The sequence below is a fragment of the Mustelus asterias genome, chromosome 19 (genome assembly GCF_964213995.1).
Source record: "Mustelus asterias chromosome 19, sMusAst1.hap1.1, whole genome shotgun sequence".
Lineage (NCBI taxonomy): Eukaryota > Metazoa > Chordata > Chondrichthyes > Carcharhiniformes > Triakidae > Mustelus > Mustelus asterias.
In genome coordinates this window covers 27,769,850-27,789,067 of record NC_135819.1, presented here as the reverse complement: position 1 = coordinate 27,789,067, position 19,218 = coordinate 27,769,850, and the positions used below count along the sequence as shown (strand labels likewise).

The following is a 19,218-nucleotide window of genomic DNA, read 5'->3' as shown; positions in this document are numbered from 1 at the left end:
TTCCTTCTATAATTTGAAGACTTCTATTGGATCTGCACTTAACTTTCTCTCATTTAGTGAATTCAACCCAATTTGTTTCAGGTCTTGAGAACTGTAACCTCTCATCCCTGGTACAGCTTACTGAGTCTTTGACATTATTTTTGCATGGCTCAGGTATTCGTTCATTAATGGGGTGCCTGAACTTTGCTCTGTTACAGTATTATATAAAATCATGCATTTATTTTAATCTGATGTACACTAATCATTGCGTTCCAATGTACAAAGGAGGCCAATTTTGAAATTAATAAATAAAACAGAAATAGCATGTTACTGGCAATTTTGTGAACAATTCAGTAATGTAAATTTTAATATTTGTAACATTTCATGACAAGTTAAGATTGTGCATTTTCTCATCCTCATCCAGCTTGTTAACGTTGTCTCTTATTTTAAATAGATATTTGCTCGCCGTGCTTTAGGTAAAATCAGTGAACTAAACCAGCTGGATACCGTTGGTTCCTCTTCTGAAGTTGCAAAAACCTTTCGAGAGGCCACTGTCAAGGTACCAGGAGCAGTAACATCGAATAATACCAATGTCATAAAATGTAATATTCACTTCCACTTGACCAATATATTGAACTGAAAATGTTTTGCTTCCTTTAGGTGTCAGTAATGATCTTTAAGAGAGCAGTAGTTGAAAGCAGAAGAAAAACAAAAGGAATTTTGCGGCCTAAACAAAGAACTAACTACAAAGATTCTCAGAATGTGAGTTTTTAATTAGTTCTAGTTTATTTGATTTGATTTGATTTATTATTGTCACATAGAAAGTCATAGAAACCCTACAGTGCAGAAGGAGGCCATTCGGCCCATCGAGTCTGCACCGACCACAATCCCACCCAGGCCCTACCCCCACATATTTACCCGCTAATCCCTCTCACTTACGCATCTTCGGACTCTAAGGGGCAATTTTTAACCTGGCCAATCAACCTAACCCGCACATCTTTGGACTGTGGGAGGAAACCGGAGCACCCGGAGGAAACCCACGCAGACACGAGGAGAATGTGCAAACTCCACACAGACAGTGACCCGAGCCGGGAATCGAACCCGGGACCCTGGAGCTGTGAAGCAGCAGTGCTAACCACTGTGCTACCGTGCCGCCCCTATGTATTAACATACAGTGAAAAGCATTGTTTCTTGCGCGCTATACAAAGCATACTGTTCATAGAAAAGGAAACGAGAGAGTGCAGAATGTAGTGTTACAGTTATAGCTAGGGTGTAGAGAAAAAAATCAACTTAATGCAAGGTAGGTCCATTCAAAAGTCTGACAGCAGCAGGGAAGAAGCTGTTCTTGAGTTGGTTGGTACGTGACCTCAGACTTTTGTATATTTTTCCCAACGGAAGAAGGTGGAAGAGAGAATGTCCGGGTGCATGGGGTCCTTAATTATGCTGGCTGCTTTGCCGAGGCAGTGGGAAGTGTAGACATAGTCAATGGATAGGAGGCTGGTTTGCGTGATGGATTGGGCCAAATTCACGACCTTTGATAGTTTCTTGCGGTCTTGGGCAGAGCAGGAGCCATACCAAGCTGTGATACAACCAGAAAGAATGCTTTCTATGGTGCATCTGTAAAAGTTGATGGGAGTCGTAGCTGACATGCCAAATTTCCTTAGTCTTCTAAGTAGAGATGTTGGTGGACTTTCTTAACTATAGTGTCGGCATGGGGGGACCAGGACAGGTTTTGATCATCTGGACACCTAAAAACTTGAAGCTCTCAACCCTTTCTACTTCGTCCCCATTGATGTAGATAGAGGCATGTTCTCCTTGACGCTTCCTGAAGTCGATGAAAATCTCCTTTGTTTTGTTGACATTGAGGGAGAGATTATTGTTGCCGCACCAGTTCACAAGATTCTCTATCTCATTCCTGTACTCTGTCTCATCATTGTTTGAGATCCGACACACTACGGTGGTGTGTCAGCAAACTTGAAAATCCAATTGGAGGGGAATTTGGCCGTACCGTCATAGGTGTATAAGGAGTATAGTAGGGGGTTGAGAAGACAGCCTTGCGGGGCACCGGTGTTGAGGATGATCATGGAGGAGATGTTGTTGCCTATCCTTACTGATTGTGCTCTGTGAGTTAGGAAGTTCAGGATCCAGTTGCAGAGAGAGGTGCCAAGGCACAGGCCATGGAGTTTGGAGATGAGTTTCATGGAAATAATGGTGTTGATGGCTGAGCTGTAGTCAATAAATAGGAGTCTGACATAGGTGTCTTTGTTATCTAGGTGTTCCAGGGTTGAGTGCAGGGCCAAGGAGATGGCATCTGCTGTGGACCTGTTGTGATGGTAGACAAATTGTAGTGGATCCAGGTAGTCCGGGAGACTGGAATTGATTCGTGCCATGACTAGCCTTTCGAAGCACTCCATAATGATGGATGTCAGAGCCACTGGCTGATAGTCATTAAGGCACGCTGCTTGGTTTTTATTAGGTACCGGGATGATGGTCGTCTTCTTGAAGCAGATAGGGACCTCAGATTGTTGTAAAGAGAGGTTGAAGATGTCTGCAAACACTCCCGCCAGCTGATCCGCGCAGGATCTGAGTGCTCGGCCGGGTACCCCATCTGGGCCAGTCGCTTCCCGTGGGTTGACCTTCGAGAAAGCTGCTCTGACGTCTGCAATGGTGACCCCAGATATAGGTTCTTCCAGGGTGGAAGGCATGTTCTCGCTGACCTCTTGCTCAAAACGGGCGTAGAATGCATTGAGCTCATCAGGGAGTGGTGCGTTGAAGCCGGCGATTTTACATGCCTTCATCTTGTAGCCTGTTATGTCTTGCAGACCTTGCCACAATTGGCGGGAGTCTGTGTGGCTAGCTTGGTCCGGTACTGTCTTTTGGCATCTTTGATGGATCTCCTTGGATCATATCTGGCTTTCTTGTATAGGTCAGGGTTGCCTGACTTGAACGCCTCAGACTTGGACTTCAGCAAGCAGTGGATATCCCTGTTCATCCATGGTTTCCAGTTGGGGAACATGCGGATTTGCTTCTTTGGCACTCAGTCTTCTCCACACTTAATAATGAAGTCAGTTACTGTAGTAGCGTACTCGTTCAAGCTGGTCACAGAGTTTTTAAATACTGACCAGTCCACTGACTCCAAGCAGTCCCGTAGGAGATCATCCAATTCCTCAGACCAACATTGCACGACTTTCTTTGATGGATTCTCCCGCTTCAGTTTTTGCTTGTAAGCCGGGAGCAGGAGCACAGCCTTGTGGGTCTGATTTGCCAAAGTGTGGGCGGGCGATAGAGCGGTAGGCATGTTTGATATTTGTGTAGCAGTGGTCTAGGATGTTTGGGCCTCTGGTGGAACTGGAGATATGTTGATGTAACTTGGTAGTACGCTCTTGAGCATGGCTTGATTGAAGTCCCCGGCCACGATGAACAAGGCCTCGGGATGTTTCGTCTCAAGGCTATTTGTAGTGGTGTATCTTCATGTCGCGACCTTCATGTCTGCATGGGGTGGGATGTAAACTGGCATCAGGATAATGGAGGTGAACTCCCACAGGAGGTAGTAGGGGCGGTATTTATTTACTGAATGCAAGTTGTGGTTGGTTTCTAAAATGCTCCTGCTTAAATTTCTTACTGTTATGAGGTATACATTTTGAAGGCAAGGCATAACTATATTTGTGTCGACTCAAACACAGCCATGATATACTGTTCATTGTTAAATTGATGCAGGAGGAGAATAGAAATTTACCTTTACTCAGGTTTTAGATTTACTCCCAAAGTCAAACAAATGTACAACTCCTAACTCTACAACCCACCATTTTCATTATTGGCTGTTCCTCGGTTCAAAGATGACATCTACTCAAGGCCGCGAGTTTATGTCAAGGATCTTTATATGTCTGAACCAGCCAATTCTCAACTTACAGATCTTTGGATGCAGCAGATGGTGGAATTAAAAATCAATTGATGAAACAATTGTTAATTGTCATAAAAACCCATCTGGTTCACTAATACCTTTAGAGAAGGAAATCTGTCACCCTTGCCCGGTCGAGTCTACATGTGCCTCGAGCAATGTAGGTTGACTTTTAAAACATGCCCTCTAAAATGGCCCATTAAGCCACCCATTCCAGAGGAAATTAAGAATAGATCATAAATGTTGGCCTAACTAGTGTTGCCCAAATCCAATGAATGAATAACACCACCAGCTTGAGGTTCCCTTTCAAGTCATTCATCAACTTGACTTGGAAATATACCGTCATTCCTTCACTGTCGCTAGAACACTGGAATTCCATCTCAAACAGCACAGTGGTGGTACCTCCACCTTAGGGATTGCAGCAGTTCAAGAAGCCCACTGCCACCTTCTGAAGGGCAACTCGGGATGGACAATAAATGCTGGTTTAACCAGTGATGCCCACGTTCCATAAATTAATTTTAAAAAAATTTAATCTTATTTTTCCTTGTCTGTCATCACTTTGCCTCACCATTAAGATGTTTGGACTCGAGACTGATGGACAAATTTCTCTATTTTGTTACTTATGTCAATGCTGCTGCACTTCAAGGCAGAACCAATCTCTCAGCTTCGACCTTATTGAACCCCTTCAAAATTTTATAGTTTCAATGAGATTGCCTCTCATTCTCCAGCGAATATAAGTTCTGTATACTCAGCCTGTCATCATAGCACATCCCCTCATCCCAGGGACAAATTTAATGAACCTTTACTGTGCCAGTTCCAAGGCAAGGTAAGTCCTTTCTTAAATGCGGAGGCCAAAACTACACACACTGTTCCAGATGTGGTCTCACCAAAACCTTGTACAATTGGAGCAAGTCTTCTTTGTTCCTGTACTCCAATCCCCTTGCTATAAAGGCCAATGTGCTATTTGTCTACCTAGTTACTTGCTGAACTTAAAGTTAACTTTTTGAATTCCTTCTACGAGCACACCCAAGTTTCTCTGAACATCAACATTTACAAGTTTAAAAAAAAAATGTTTTTCTGTTCTTGCAGCCAAAGCAAATAACCTCACACTAGCCCACATTGTTCTTCATCTATTATCTTGTTGGCCACTTATTTAACCTGTCTTTCTCTCTTTATACCCTCCCTGTACCCTCCTTGCAACATTCCCACCTATCTTTGCACATTGAGCAAACTTATATAAATTACTCTCTGTCTCTTTGTCTAAGTAATTAATATAGCTCAACAAGTTCTGAACTGAATGAATGAATAATGTGCTGAAGAAGTGCCACAAAGTTTGGTTGGAGTGCAAATTGAAATGCCACATTTGTGAAACAGGAAAGCTTAGATCTGTGGGTGGCTGTGCTGTACCTGAACCTTTATCCACTGGTGCCTGAAATATGAGAATGTTCGCTCTGAACCTTGACAACTTACGAAAAAATTAACTTAAGCCACTTAAATCACAAGCAAAGGCAATTTATTTTGGTCCTCTTATTATTGTTTTCTTCCTGACTTACATTTTCCTTTACTTTCTTACAGTTACCCTGGCCACACAATGCCACAGAGCATTTGTTGGTAGAAATGTTTCAGGGCAGTGCAGCTCAGTTCCTTGCTATTACAGAGACATTGTCAAGTGGCAGTAGACGTGTGCTACAGACTAAGTCTCCTTCTTCTGCTGAACATGAAGTATATGATGTGATAACTGAACTTTTCCTGGCAGGTCTGCTGCTCCTCTCAGGTGGGACACTGAGTTTTGATGTCAACATTGTACTGCATTGTGTTTTCTTCATAATGTTGTAACATTATATTGTTTTTCTCAATTGTGATTGTGATCTTCATGACTCATATATGAGCATAAGGCAGAGGAAAGCCTATACTCATATTTTTTGGAATTGTATGTAGATGATACAAATGACCTGGCCTCTGCCACCTGGCAGCGTATTATGGTCCCGCCAAATTAAATGCCAATTTAAATGGCCCATTGCATTCGCTGGGGGAAGACATGCTGTGGCAAGGCCGTAAAATCCTGACCCTGGAATTTTAAGAATATAGGAATAGGAGGAGGCCATTTAGCCCCTTGAGTCTTGTCCACTATTCAATGAGATCAAGATGATCTGCAACCTAACGCCAAATGATGCTTTTGCTCCATTTCCCTTAATATTTTTGGCTAACAAAAATCTATCAATATCACTTTTAAAGGTAATAATTTATTGAATATCAATTGCCATTTGAGAAGCGAGTTTCAAACTACTACATAAATAAAATCAAATTACTGCGGATGCTGGAATCTGAAACAAAAAAAGAAAATGCTGGAAAATCTCAAGGTCTGGTAGCATCTATCCTACGCAAGTCGGGAGCTATTGTAAACCCTGCTGGAATGAAACACTCCTGGCAGGGTGACTTAAGCGGGCCCAGAGACTTCAGTCCCACGCCCTCTCATGATACTTAAATCTTCATCATAATAATTTATGCAGCTCTGTGCCAATTTCTGGCACAGAGTTGACGGCACCAGAAATCCAGAGAGTTGGGGAAGCCGTAGCGCCCAGCAGAAAGCCCGCTAAATGGCCTCCGCTTGAGTCTCCTGGCCTTCTGCACTGATAAAGCAGTGCAACGGGCTTGGAGAATTGCCCCAAGGTGTTTCACTCCAGGAATGATTTAAGTGACCCTCCAGGAAGTTTTCATCAAACAAAGTTGATTAAGAACACAGTTAAAATATAACAATAAGAATTAACATAACTTTTAGCAAATACAAGACTTAAACATGACATAGTATAGCTCCTAACAGCTAGCTATCTCTGCTGTTCCAAGTTCAACACATCCCACAGACATACACCCTTTTTCAAAATCAGCACAAAAATCAAGTATGCTCACGTGAGGCTGGATGGTCAGTTTTGTAACACCTATGGACAGAAATCCAGGATAGCCACACAGAGAACAGAAACTCCGACTCCAAAGAAAGGGAAAAAGCTTGCTTCTCTCCACTTACTACTGAAAATGAAACTAAAAACTGGACTTTTCTGTGAAGCATAACTGTCTCTAGCCACATGACATGCCTTTCAATCACCCAGAAACAAGCTCCACTCTGCAATCCTAAGAGACCATTATAACCACAGAACACTGCATTAGTCCAGATTAAAATCACCATGAAATCAATTATATAGCATCAATAAAGGACACTGGCTACAGACAACATGGTGCCGACAAATTGCCAAGCACTGCGGTAATATCCTGTTGAGAAACATGATTAAAATACATTTCTTAAAGGCACAGTACCTTCAGACCAGAGAGATCAGGTTCTGTGATTTTCCTCACCCCTCACTGGTGACATGGCAAGGTTCTTCCCACAAAATACATTTGAATAAATTTAATTTAATTATCAGGACCCCACCTAATTTTCCCCCTCGTCATATTTTCAAACTTCGCCAAAGTGACCTCACAATGGCGAGGTTTACAATAGGTTCGCCCAGACATGAACCTGTCGAGGGATCCCTCCGGGAGGTGCAAAGGTGAGTATAGCTCCCAGGGGAGATGAACATGCCTGGGCACTGCCCCGACATGACGTGCAGCGTTTGAATTTTTATTTTTTTAAATCAGGGTGCTCTTTAAAAAGGGAGCTCTGAGAATGAGCTGCTCTTGCCAGCATAATGTTGTGGGAACTGCCGCTTGTAACTTTCTCAAAGTGTATAAAAATACGGTGGAAAATTCGGCCAACAGCTGGGGATCAACCCTCCGCTTTTCCCACTGGAGCCAACACTTCCAAACAAAAAACAAAAGATTCCGCTCCTGGATTTTGCAGCATAGAGAAAAGCCATTCTGCCCAGCAGCTCTCCATACCACTGTTCATGGTCCAATCGAGCCTTCTACCTCCTTATTTCATCTAACCTGATCAATATATCCTATTCCTTTCTCCCTCAAACACTGATCAAGCTTTCAGTTAAATGTACCGAAAGTCGTCAGCTGAACTGCTTTGATGTGGCAGTTTGTTCTACTTTTTCACCGCTCCTAAGTAAAGAAGTTTCTCCTGCATTCCTTTTGGGTTTATTGATGACTATCTTACATTTATGGATGCTTGTTTTGGATTCCCCACAATTGGAAGCAACTTCTCCCTATCTATCCGTTCAAACTCTTTCATAATCTTGAATATCTTTGTCTGGTCAACCCTCAGCCTTTTCAAGAGAAAATAGCCCAGGTTGTTCAATCTTTCCTGATGTTTGTATCCCATCAGTCCTGATATCACCTTTGCAAGACCATTTTTGCACTTTCTCCAGTACTTCTATCTCCTTTTTCTTACAAGGAGGCCAGAACTGAGTACAGTACTTGGTGTTATCTCATCAATATTTTATATAAGTTTAACATAACTCTCCTACTTTTAAATTATTTTCCTCCAGAAACGAAGCAGGAATATTTTGAAATGTTTTAGGAAACACTTTTGGCAGAGTTAGCGAACAATCGAGTATCGGCCACATACAACCACTGTGCAGATGGTAAACATACTGAAGCTTGTGTTGTTTTCTTAGGTGGTGGTGGTAATACTCAGCTTAATGCAGCTGCCTGCACAGACCCGATTGGTGGGATAAACAAATCAAGTTCCCTGATAGAGCTTGCAGCCGCCGGTAAGAATTCTTATCCTAAATTTGTTGCCCTTCATGCAGCAGAGAATTTGAAACAAGAAAAATGAGAGGAGAACTCATAATTATCACACAGGATTTCAAGTGTGTGGTTTAGATTTCTGATTAAACAGCATGCAAACATTTGCTAATTTTCAAAATATCTGCAATATGTTGCCAATATAATGCACATTTTGTTTTTGTTTGATTGTCCACACCCCAGAACACAGTTTTGACTGTGGATGGATATTAACCATATCTGACTGGAGGAAATTGGGCACATAGTCAATTAATATTGTTTTGGTAACTTGCCTTCTCTGGAGTCATGGATGACAAGGATACACTCCCAGGCCAACCAACAGTGTCCTTTGTAATACATGCATATACAGTCCCAGTGGTAGCATTTGAATTGGCTAAAGTTTTCACAAGGAGGCTTGAACAGAAAGTGATAATGAGTTTCCCACCAGGCCAACCAGTGTGGAAGTGTTATAGGCTAACAAGAGGTCCAAAAAGGTAAGTTTAATTTTTTGTTTTAACTTTATTTGTTGTCCTCAGACGTCACTTGTTACATTCTTCCTGCTTGAAATCCGTATCTATTGGAATCTTTCCAGCAATGCCCACTTCCCAAAATGGATAAAAAATATTGTAGATCCCTGTGTAGTATTTCTCACTCATTCTTTCAATTGATGTTTGCAGGTGAAGATGGTGTGTCTGTGGAAGCTGCTGTAAGGTTTGTGAAGACTGTATTCAGCCATGAATACTTTGAAATATTTGATACCGTCATTGCACCACTTCTCGCTTTCTTAAGGGTAAGGCCTGTGCTGGTGAACACAGTCAGCTGTGAACGCAATCACCTGCATTTCTTTCAAAATTGCACTTTCTTGACTTTTCCAGAAACATGAGAATCCGGCCTGGAAGAGTTATGAGCTGGATTTGGATCTACTGATTACAATGGAGCCATTTGTTTCAACTCGCAAACCAAAGCATGGGCTTTCTGTCGGAGGAAGCTGTGCAGCTGGTAGGTAATCTTAAGAGTTCAGCAATCCAAAAGACCTCCACATCTTTGGGCAACAGAGACATCAAATGGATGTGATGGACACCAAGGCGATTAGAATCATGCAGAAGGAGAAAGCCATCAGAGAAAACAGGTGCAGTTGAGGGTAGAAATGTAAGGGAGCAGATACAGAACCCTGGCACAGAATAGAGTAGAATAACACACTGAGGTTCAAAAGCTTGCTGCAGGTTCTAGTAGAACAGCACTGTCCAATTGGATATCAATGTTTACTAAACTTGTGTTGGTTAGGTTATCATATTTTCCCACATGATATAAAATATATGTAATATCAGTCAGAGAAATGTGCAATATTTTGAAATAGATGTGAAGTTTTAAATGGTCAGCAATCAATTTACATGCACTCAGTGCCAGGACAGCTTCAAAACTCTTTTGCAGTCCAGCAAAGCTACACAGAAATGTAGAAAAAAGAAGCAGAAGTAGATCATCCAGCCCTTCGAGCCTGCACCAATATTCAGTATGATAATGGCTGATCCTGTATTTCTATTCCATACTCCTGGACGCTCTCCGTACCCCTTGATGCCTTTGATGTCTAAAAATCTGTTTATTTCCTCAAATATATTCAGTGATTTGGCCTCCACAGCTTTCTGTGCTGGAGAATTCCGCAGGTTCACCACCCTCTGAGTGAAGAGGTTTCTACTCATCTCAGTCATAAATGGTCTAGCCCGTATCCTGAGACTCTGACCCCTTGTTCTAAACCCCCAGCCAGAGGAAACAACATCCCAGCATCCAGTCTGTCCAGCCCTGTCAAAATTGTATACATTTCAATTAGATTTCCTCACATTTCCATGATTACAGGCCTAGTTGACCCAAACTCTCCTCATACGACAATTCTGCCATTCCAGGAATCAGTCTAGTGAACCTTTGTTGTACTCCTCAATGGCTAGTATATCCTTTCTTACATGGCCTACATGTGACTCCAAACCCACAGCATGTGGTTGACTCTTAAATGCTCAGTGAAGTGACTGAGCAAGCCACACAGTTCAAGGGCAATTAGGGATGGACAATAAATGCTGGCCCAGCCAGCGACACCCACATCCCCTGAATGAATAAAAAAGTCACCATCTGCCACTTCAAAAAAGACCCATTTATTCCTGCTCTGTTTCCTGTCTGTTAACCAATTCTCAATCCATACCAATATATTAGCCCAATCCCATGCGCTCTAATTTTGCACACTAACCTTTTAGTTGGGGCTTTATCAAAATACGAATACACCACATTCTTGAGTTCTCGCTTACCTATTCTGCTAGTTACACCATCAAAAAATTCCACTAGGTTTGTCCCACCTCCTCAAACCAAATGTTGGGTGGAATTCTCCCAAAGAGTTTCTAATTGTTGTCCCCAGTTGGGAGAGACAGTGCAATTCAGTTCGCAATTCAATTAGAATATTTTTGGAGTGGGGACCTAAGGATGCTGGCAAAGTCGGCTCCTCCAAGATTGGGGCAAACGCCCCAATCTCCAGTCCACCTACATACACCCATCCCAGTACTCGCCGGCTAAGTCCCACCCCACCAAATCCTTGGCCGCCCCCAAGGCTATCCCCCTCCCCCTCCCACCCCACTCGCTGGTACCAGCAACCCCTCCCTTAAAGTGAGCAACACCTTGGTGTGGGGTTGCCAAAGGTTTGGCCCCGCCCCACCTCTCAGGAGCCTCCCTCAGTTCCCGTATCCTCAGTTTCCCCCCCCCCCCCCTTCTCCTTTGGCATTGCCAACCTGGAATTTCCCCGACCACTCCTGGTCCCTGGTGTGGCCATCTTGCCTGCTGTCCATTTGTGAGACTGATAGAGATTCAATCTTACTGGGTTCCCACTGCACCGACATTTCTGGGAAAAGGGAGAATATGATTGAAATTAACTAAACATATTTAAATGGGTATTTAAATATGCTAATCTGGTTCCTGCCCTTACTGGGCAGGAACCTGATTAGGTTGGGGCGGGGGTGGGGAGAGGTGAGAATCCTAAAGCGGGTTCTCGCTGGCGCTAAATGAGCTAAGCCTCTCCCCGTGACTCTGACCCCTGCATAATCTGCACAGAGCCAGAGAATCCTGCCCGTTGTAGATAGAACCCGAGAAGCACTGAGTGAACAATTTTTGTTTCATGTTACTGCCTCGTATCAAGGGTGGGTCTCTGCAGAGACTCATTTCAACGGTTTAAATTATACAAATCCAGCAAAGTCTTTTTGTTGCAAACAGATTTTCAATTATGTAATGATTGGTATGTGTTATGTAAGTTAGCAGTATGTGGAAATTGTAACATTTGAAGCACAGGATGTTTCAAAACTTGTTACGTTTATTCCTGCCTTGTAACAAGGGTGGGCCTCTCATGGAGTGTTGTGATGAGTCACCAGATCAATTCAAGAAATAGTTTAGTGAGCCAGTCAGTTTTTTCCAGGAGGGGGACAGGGAGATCGCACAGGTACAGATCTCAAACGGGAGGAGTCCAAAGAGAGGGCAGGGACAGACGAAGTTTCCAATTAAGTTGAAAAGAGAGAAGCAGAGATTGAGGCTCCCATTCGGTAAAGGGCTGAGGGGTAGCAGACTTCAAGTGAAGAGGACTCAGGAGAAGCCTTGGTAATTGAAGCGGATGAGGAGATGCCAGTGTTGGACTGGGATAAACACAGTAAGAAGTCTCACAACACCGGGTTAAAGTCCACGAGCTTTCGGAGCACTGCTTCTTCATCAAGTGAGTGGGAGTTCTGTTCACAAACAAGGCATATAAAGACACAAACTCAATTTACAACATAATGATTGGAATGCGAGTCTTTACAGGTAAACAAATCTTAAAGGTACAGACCATGTGAGTGGAGAGAGGGTTAAGCACAGGTTAAAGAGATGTGTATTGTCTCCAGCCAGGACAGTTAGTGAGATTTTGCAAGCCCAGGCAAGTAGTGGGAGTTACAGATTGTGTGACATGAACCCAAGATCCCGGTTGAGGCCGTCCTCATGTGTGCGGAACTTGGCTATCAGTTTCTGCTCAGCGACTCTGCGTTGTGTGTCGTGAAGGCCGCTTTGGAGAATGCATACCCGAAGATCAGAGGCTGAATGCTGAAGTGCTCCCCAACAGGAAGAGAACACTCTTGCCTGGTGATTGTCGAGCGGTGTTCATTCATCCATAGTCGTAGTGTCTGCATGGTCTCCCCAATGTACCATGCCTCAGGACATCCTTTCCTGCAGCGTGTCAGGTAGACAACGTTGGCCGAGTTGTAAGTGTATGTACCGTGTACCTGGTGGATGGTTTTCTCACGTGAGGTGATGGCATCAGTGTCGATGATCCGGCATGTCTTGCAGAGGTTGCTGTGGCAGGGTTGTGTGGTGTCGTGGTCACTGTTCTCCTGAAGGCTGGGTAGTTTGCTGCGGACAATGGTCTGTTTGAGGTTGTGCGGTTGTTTGAAGGCAAGAAGTGGGGGTGTGGGGATGGCCTTGGCGAAATGTTCATCTTCATCAATGACATGTTGAAGGCTCCGGAGAAGATGCCGTAGCTTCTCCGCTCCGGGGAAGTACTGGATGACGAAGGGTACTCTGTCTGCTGTGTCCCGTGTTTGTCTTCTGAGGAGGTCGGTGCGGTTCTTCGCTGTGGCGCGTCGGAACTGTCGATCGATGAGTCGAGCACCATATCCTGTTCTTATGAGGGCATCTTTCAGCGTCTGGAGGTGTCTGTTGCGATCCTCCTCATCTGAGCAGATCCTGTGTGTACGGAGGGCTTGTCCGTAGGGGATGGCTTCTTTAACGTGTTTAGGGTGGAAGCTGGAGAAGTGGAGCATCGTGAGGTTATCCGTGGGCTTGCGGTACAGTGAAGTGCTGAGTAAGCGTTCTCTAAGGCAGCCTTCACGACACACGACAACGCAGAGTCGCTGAGCAGAAACTGATAGCCAAGTTCCGCACACATGAGGACGGCCTCAACCGGGATCTTGGGTTCATGTCACACTATCTGTAACCCCCACGACTTGCCTGGGCTTGCAAAATCTCACTCACTGTCCTGGCTGGAGACGATACACATCTCTTTAACCTGTGCTTAACGCTCTCTCCACTCACATTGTCTGTATCTTTAAGACTTGATTACCTGTAAAGACTCACATTCCAACCATTATCTTGTAATTGAGTTTGTGTCTTTATATGCCCTGTTTGTGAACAGAACTCCCACTCACCTGATGAAGGAGCAGCGCTCCGAAAGCTAATGGCTTTTGCTACCAAATAAACCTTTTGGACTTTAACCTGGTGTTGTGAGACTTCTTACTGAATTGAAGCGGTCTCAGGAGAAGCCTAAGGCTGGTGATTCCATTCTGTGTGCCACTGGGGAATAAGTACCCCTTTGGTGCTGTAGTGTTCTGCTTGGTGCAGCCAAAAATCTGAAGTCATGCTTGTGAGTTGATGCTGGAGTGCAGACTCGGGAATCCAGGAGAATGGAATCTCGGAAGACGAGATTGAGTCCCTGTAAGGTGGGCAATTGTTGATGTCACCCGAGTTGGGCTTGTATTCCCAGGTTAGATCTTCAAAGGTGAAGACGGGAATCCCTTGTGAGGGAAACAGATTTCCGGTGAGATTGGTGTTCCTGACATCTGTGTGGGTTGTTGGGTAATCCGTGAAAGCTGTCTTGGTTGCATCTGCATTTACTGTGTCATGCAGTGTGTTTAACCTGTTAATTCACAGGTATGTTACATTAATCCTGAATATTAGAATATAGGATCGTTATTGTAAATTGTTTTATCTTTCTGACCTTTTATAATACAGTTTCATTTTGATTGTTCAAAATCCTTGGAATCTTTTAGCTTTATTCACTGAGCAAATGTCTTGAATCTCAAACTTTGCCGACTTTAGACAAAACATTATAGGTCCCCAGCTGGATCTCACCGACAACTGAGGGTCTGATCTAGGATCATAACAGGTATCATCTCTTAGGAGGGAACAAAGAAAAGTACAGCACAGGAACAGGCCCTTCGGCCCTCCAAGCCTGCGCCGATCATGATGCTGCCTAAACTAAAACAGTGTACACTTACGGAGTCCGTATCCTTCCATTCCCATCCTATTCATGTACTTGTCTTGTTGCCCCTTAAAAGCTGCTATCGTACCTGCTCCCACCACCTCCCTGGGCAACACGTTCCAGACATTCACCACCCTCTGTAAAAAACTTGCCTCGCACATCTCCACTAAACTTTTCCCCTTGCAGCTTAAACCAATGTCCCCAAGTACTTGACTTTTCTACCCAAGGAAAGAGCATCTGATTATCCACTCTGTCCATGACACTCATAATCTTGTAAACCTCTATCAGGTCACCCTTCAACCTCCGTCATTCCAGTGAGAACAAACTGAGCTTATCCAACCGCTCCTCATAGCTAATACCCTCTAGACCAGGCAACATCCTGGTGAACCTCTTCAGTACCCTCTCCAAAGCATCCACATCCTTCTGGTAGTGTGGCGATCAGAATTGTACACAATATTCTAAATGAGGCCTAACTAAGGTTCTGTACAGCTGCAACATGATCTGTGAATTTTTATACTCAGTGACCCGAGCGATGAAGGCAAGCATGCCTTATGCCTTCTTGACTACCTTATCCATCTATGTTGTCACTTTTAGTGATCGGTGGATATGTAAGCCCAGATCTCTCTGCCTGTCAATATTTCTAAGGGTTCTACCATTTACTGTATAATTCCTACATGCATTGGACCTTCCAAAATGCATTATCTCACACTTGTCCGGATTAAACTCCATCTGCCATTTCTCCGCCCAAGTCTCCAACCAGTCTATATCTTGCTGTATCCTCTGACAATCCTCTTCGTTATCTGCAACTCCACCAATTCTTGTGTCGTCTGCGAACTTACTAATCAGACTAGCTACGTTTTCCTCCAAATCATTTATATATACTACGAACAACAAAGGCCCCAGAACTGATCCCTGTGGAACACCGCTAGTCACAGCTTTCCATTCAGAAAAGCATCCCATCACCCCTCTACTGCTACCCTCTGTCTTCTATGGCCAAGCCAGTTCTGTATCCATCTTGCCAGCTCTCCTCTGATCCTGTGTGACTTCACCTTTCGTACTCGTCTACCATGAGGTATCCTGTCAAAGGCTTTACTAAAGTCCATGTGTACAACATCCACTGCCTTTCCCTCATCAATCATCTTCGTCACTTCCTCGAAAAACTCGATCAAGTTAGTGAGGCACGACCTCCCCTTCACAAAACCATGCTGTCTATCATTAATAAGTCCATTTGTTTCCAAATGTGAGTAAATCCTGTTCCAAAGAATCTTTTCCAATAATTTCCCGACCATTGACGTTGGGCTCACTGGCCTATAATTTCCTGGATTATCTCTGCTGCCCTTCTTAATCAATGGGACAACATTGGCTATCCTCCAGTCTTCTGGAACTTCACCTGTAGCCAATGAGGATACAAAGATTTCTGAAGGCCCCAGCAATTTCTGCCTTGGCTCCCTCAGTACTCTGGGGTAGATCCCATCAGGCCCTGGGGACATAGCTACTTTAATGCTTTTTAAGACGCCCAATACCACCTCCTTTTTGATATCGACATGACCAGATTAGACCAAAGTTGAACTGCAGTCAATCATGTGCATTAATCTGTTTCTTACAGGAGGAACACTTCAATCTGGTGGGACTGTCGTTTTATGTGATGATCTCGTGATACTAGCGGAAGCAATGTTTGCTTATACCTGTACCCCTCTCGAGGTACGTTTGTAAAGATTTTGAGAAAGACTACCTACAGATTCGGATATTGGTGTATTGCAGGACAGCATCAATGATTTAATTTGTTAGTCTCTCTGAAATCTTAAAGGACCATTTTAAACTTCCAGCAGGGAAAGAGAAGCATTAAATCCTTACTAAGAACAGAATAATGCTGCAAATACTCAGCAGATATGGCAGAGTTAGCAGGTGGAACCCAATGGCCATGGTGGTAGGCCTGTCCACCAGCTGGAGAGCTGATGGCAACTCCATCATTGCTATTTTGGAAGCCCCAGTTGGGCAGTCTGCTGGCTGTTACTGGGACTCTCAGGTCCTACAGAGGGAAATTCCCCGCAGGACGAGATGCCCTGCAGGGGGAGATTTGCAACAGGTCCACAACAGACGCCATCCCCCTGTCCCTACACTCAACCCTGGAACACCTAAATAACAAATACACTAATTACAGACTCCTATTCATAGAGAACAGCTCAGCCTTTAACACCATTATTCCTACGAGACTCATCTCTAAACTTCATGGCCTGGGCCTCGGCTCCCCCTCTGCAACTGGACTTCCTAACCCACAGATTGCTGACAGTAAAAATAGGCAACAACACCTCACGATTATCCTCAACAGCGGTGCTCTGCAAAGCTGTGTCCTCAGCCCCCTATTACACTCCTATACACCTCTGACTGGATGGCCAAATTCCCCGCAGTGTCAGGTTCCCGGTAGGAGGAGATTCAATGCAGGGAGAGATTGCCTGCGGGATTTTCTTAAACAGGGTGGATGTTCAACCTCCAAAAGGTGCTAGCCAATCAGAGGCTGACCGTTCTCCAGTTCTGGCAACACTACTGGGTCTGGTGGCCACTTCTGGTACTGCAGCTGGCCCAAGGTGGAGGACCACCACACCAGCCCCTGGTATGCAGGTTAAGAAGGAGGTATTGCAGGGGCTGGTCAAGGGAATCCCGGAGGAAGGAGGGTGAGGAGGGGCATGTTTGTGTAAAGGGTAGGGGTTATCTTTTCATGGGTTCCTCCCTTGCTGCCAATATCTCCCTTCTTTGGGAACAGGATACCTGAGTAGGAGGGACCAATGGATGGCATTAACCCAAACATGAGAAGGGAATGTATTTGCATGATGATAATTATTTCTGTTTATTGGATTTATTATACTAGATAGAAAAGTTCAATTTATGTCAGTAATTATTGCTTTCCATCAACTTGTCTGTTGGAAAGGGAAAATGTGGTGGTGTGAGGAATTGTTTTATCTGGGAGCTCTTCACATCAGTTCCACCCCACTGTTTTAACTCAGCGTATTTTAGCAGTGGGTCAGATGCCTGCCAGATGCAAGCTGGGCCCGAATCAAAAGGCCAAAATGATGCTCAAATATGTAAGCCTACTTGTGACACTAATAAATAAACTTTTAACTTTACCCGATACCTGCACTCACTGCATTTTAGCACAAAATCATATTAGCCTGCCAGGTCTTGGATCCATCAGCAAAGCTAATCATGACTAGTCTTGCAGTATAAAACTGCAGCTCCTTGGATCATCAGCTGCTTTCCTGTCTGGTTTTCCAGCTTCTAATCTTTCCAGCTTTTAACTTCCTACTCTGCACTTCTATTATCTGACTACAATCCTGTAGTCAGCTTTATCTTATCATATGGGAACCGATTTTTGCTTGTTGTTCTGGATGGAACAAAACCTGGAGGAGGAAAAACAGCAGCCTAGAAATCACTATGATCATCTGACCTCTCGTAAGAGGTAATGGTGGTGGCGTGCTGCATGCAGGAGGCTATACGCAGCACACAGGGTCTACAGGCCAGGAGATACCACGTTGGAAGTTTCTGTGCAGCAGTGTGGGCGGAGGCTGTGATTCTTCAGAAAGACTGTTGCAGATCTGCTATCTGCTGGACTAAGAGGCTATGCCATAGCCCTGGATCTGTATGCCATTGGATCCTTTCAGAATCTACTAAGCTGGACATCAGCTGCACCATCCAGTCTGTATTGACCCTCTTTGTCAGGGCAGAGAAGATTGCAGATAGTGATCAACCCCATCAAAGCCCCGATCCATTTGATCAACAAACCTTCTCATTGCAGAGCCTTCCTTGCAGTCACTTGAGATATCACCAAAGCTACAAAGTCTGCTACCATGGACTCTCGTGAGGGCCTGGCTACATGTCCATGAACGTGACTATACTCTCGAAATAAATTGCTGATAGATGAAGCCATTGACACCTCACTGACTGGGCTGAACGTGGATTCCTCCAGACTCAATAATAGTGATGAAAATCCTGAACACCTTCCAATACCTTGCACAACTGTTGGTGAATGGTGAACAGATTTATTCACATGGCTGGGTCAAGGTGAAGATGAAGATGTTTGGGATTTCTCATTTGTCCTGTTTCTCTTCCATTATGTAGAAGAAGATTTCATGTGTGTAGAAGGTGAGTAGAGATGGGTATCGTTTATGCATGTCGTGAATACAGTGAAGGGTTTCGCTGAAACAAATGGCACTCAGGATAAGGAGGTGTTGAATTTAAAGTGTAATGTGAAGTAAGAATGGAGTGGTAATTGGTAATTGGGCAAAGTGATAATTTGGGAGAAGAGAATGTTGTTAGTATGTGAGGTGATGAGAGCAAAAGAATAGGTGACCATTGAAATGAGCAAGAGAAGCATTTTGGTGTACCTTATATACGTCCAAATGAACATAGGAATTAGAAGCAGGAGTAGACCACTCAGCTCCATGAACCTGCTCCACCATTCAATAATATCATGGCTGACCTGACTGTAACCACAGCACTAATATTCCTGCCTACCGATAAGCTTTCACCCTCTTGTTAACCATCTATCCAGCTCTGCCTTAAAAATATTCAAAGACTCTGTTTCCACTGCCTTTTAAGGGAAAGAATTCTAGATACGCATGACCCCCTGAGAGAAAACGTTTCTCCTCATCCCTGT

At 44.1% G+C, this 19,218-nt stretch overlaps 1 protein-coding gene across 1 annotated transcript in view; it reads left to right on the top strand.

Annotated features, from left to right (window-relative positions):
* cfap54 (cilia and flagella associated 54) overlaps positions 1-19,218 on the top strand; it is a 211,481-nt gene that overhangs the window by 36,169 nt on the left and 156,094 nt on the right. Inside the window, exons 7-13 of the mRNA XM_078234599.1 lie at positions 434-538; positions 640-741; positions 5,453-5,651; positions 8,431-8,526; positions 9,217-9,329; positions 9,415-9,538; positions 16,174-16,268. Coding sequence (XP_078090725.1) covers positions 434-538; positions 640-741; positions 5,453-5,651; positions 8,431-8,526; positions 9,217-9,329; positions 9,415-9,538; positions 16,174-16,268 — 834 coding nt within the window. The remainder of the gene's footprint in view (positions 1-433; positions 539-639; positions 742-5,452; positions 5,652-8,430; positions 8,527-9,216; positions 9,330-9,414; positions 9,539-16,173; positions 16,269-19,218) is intronic.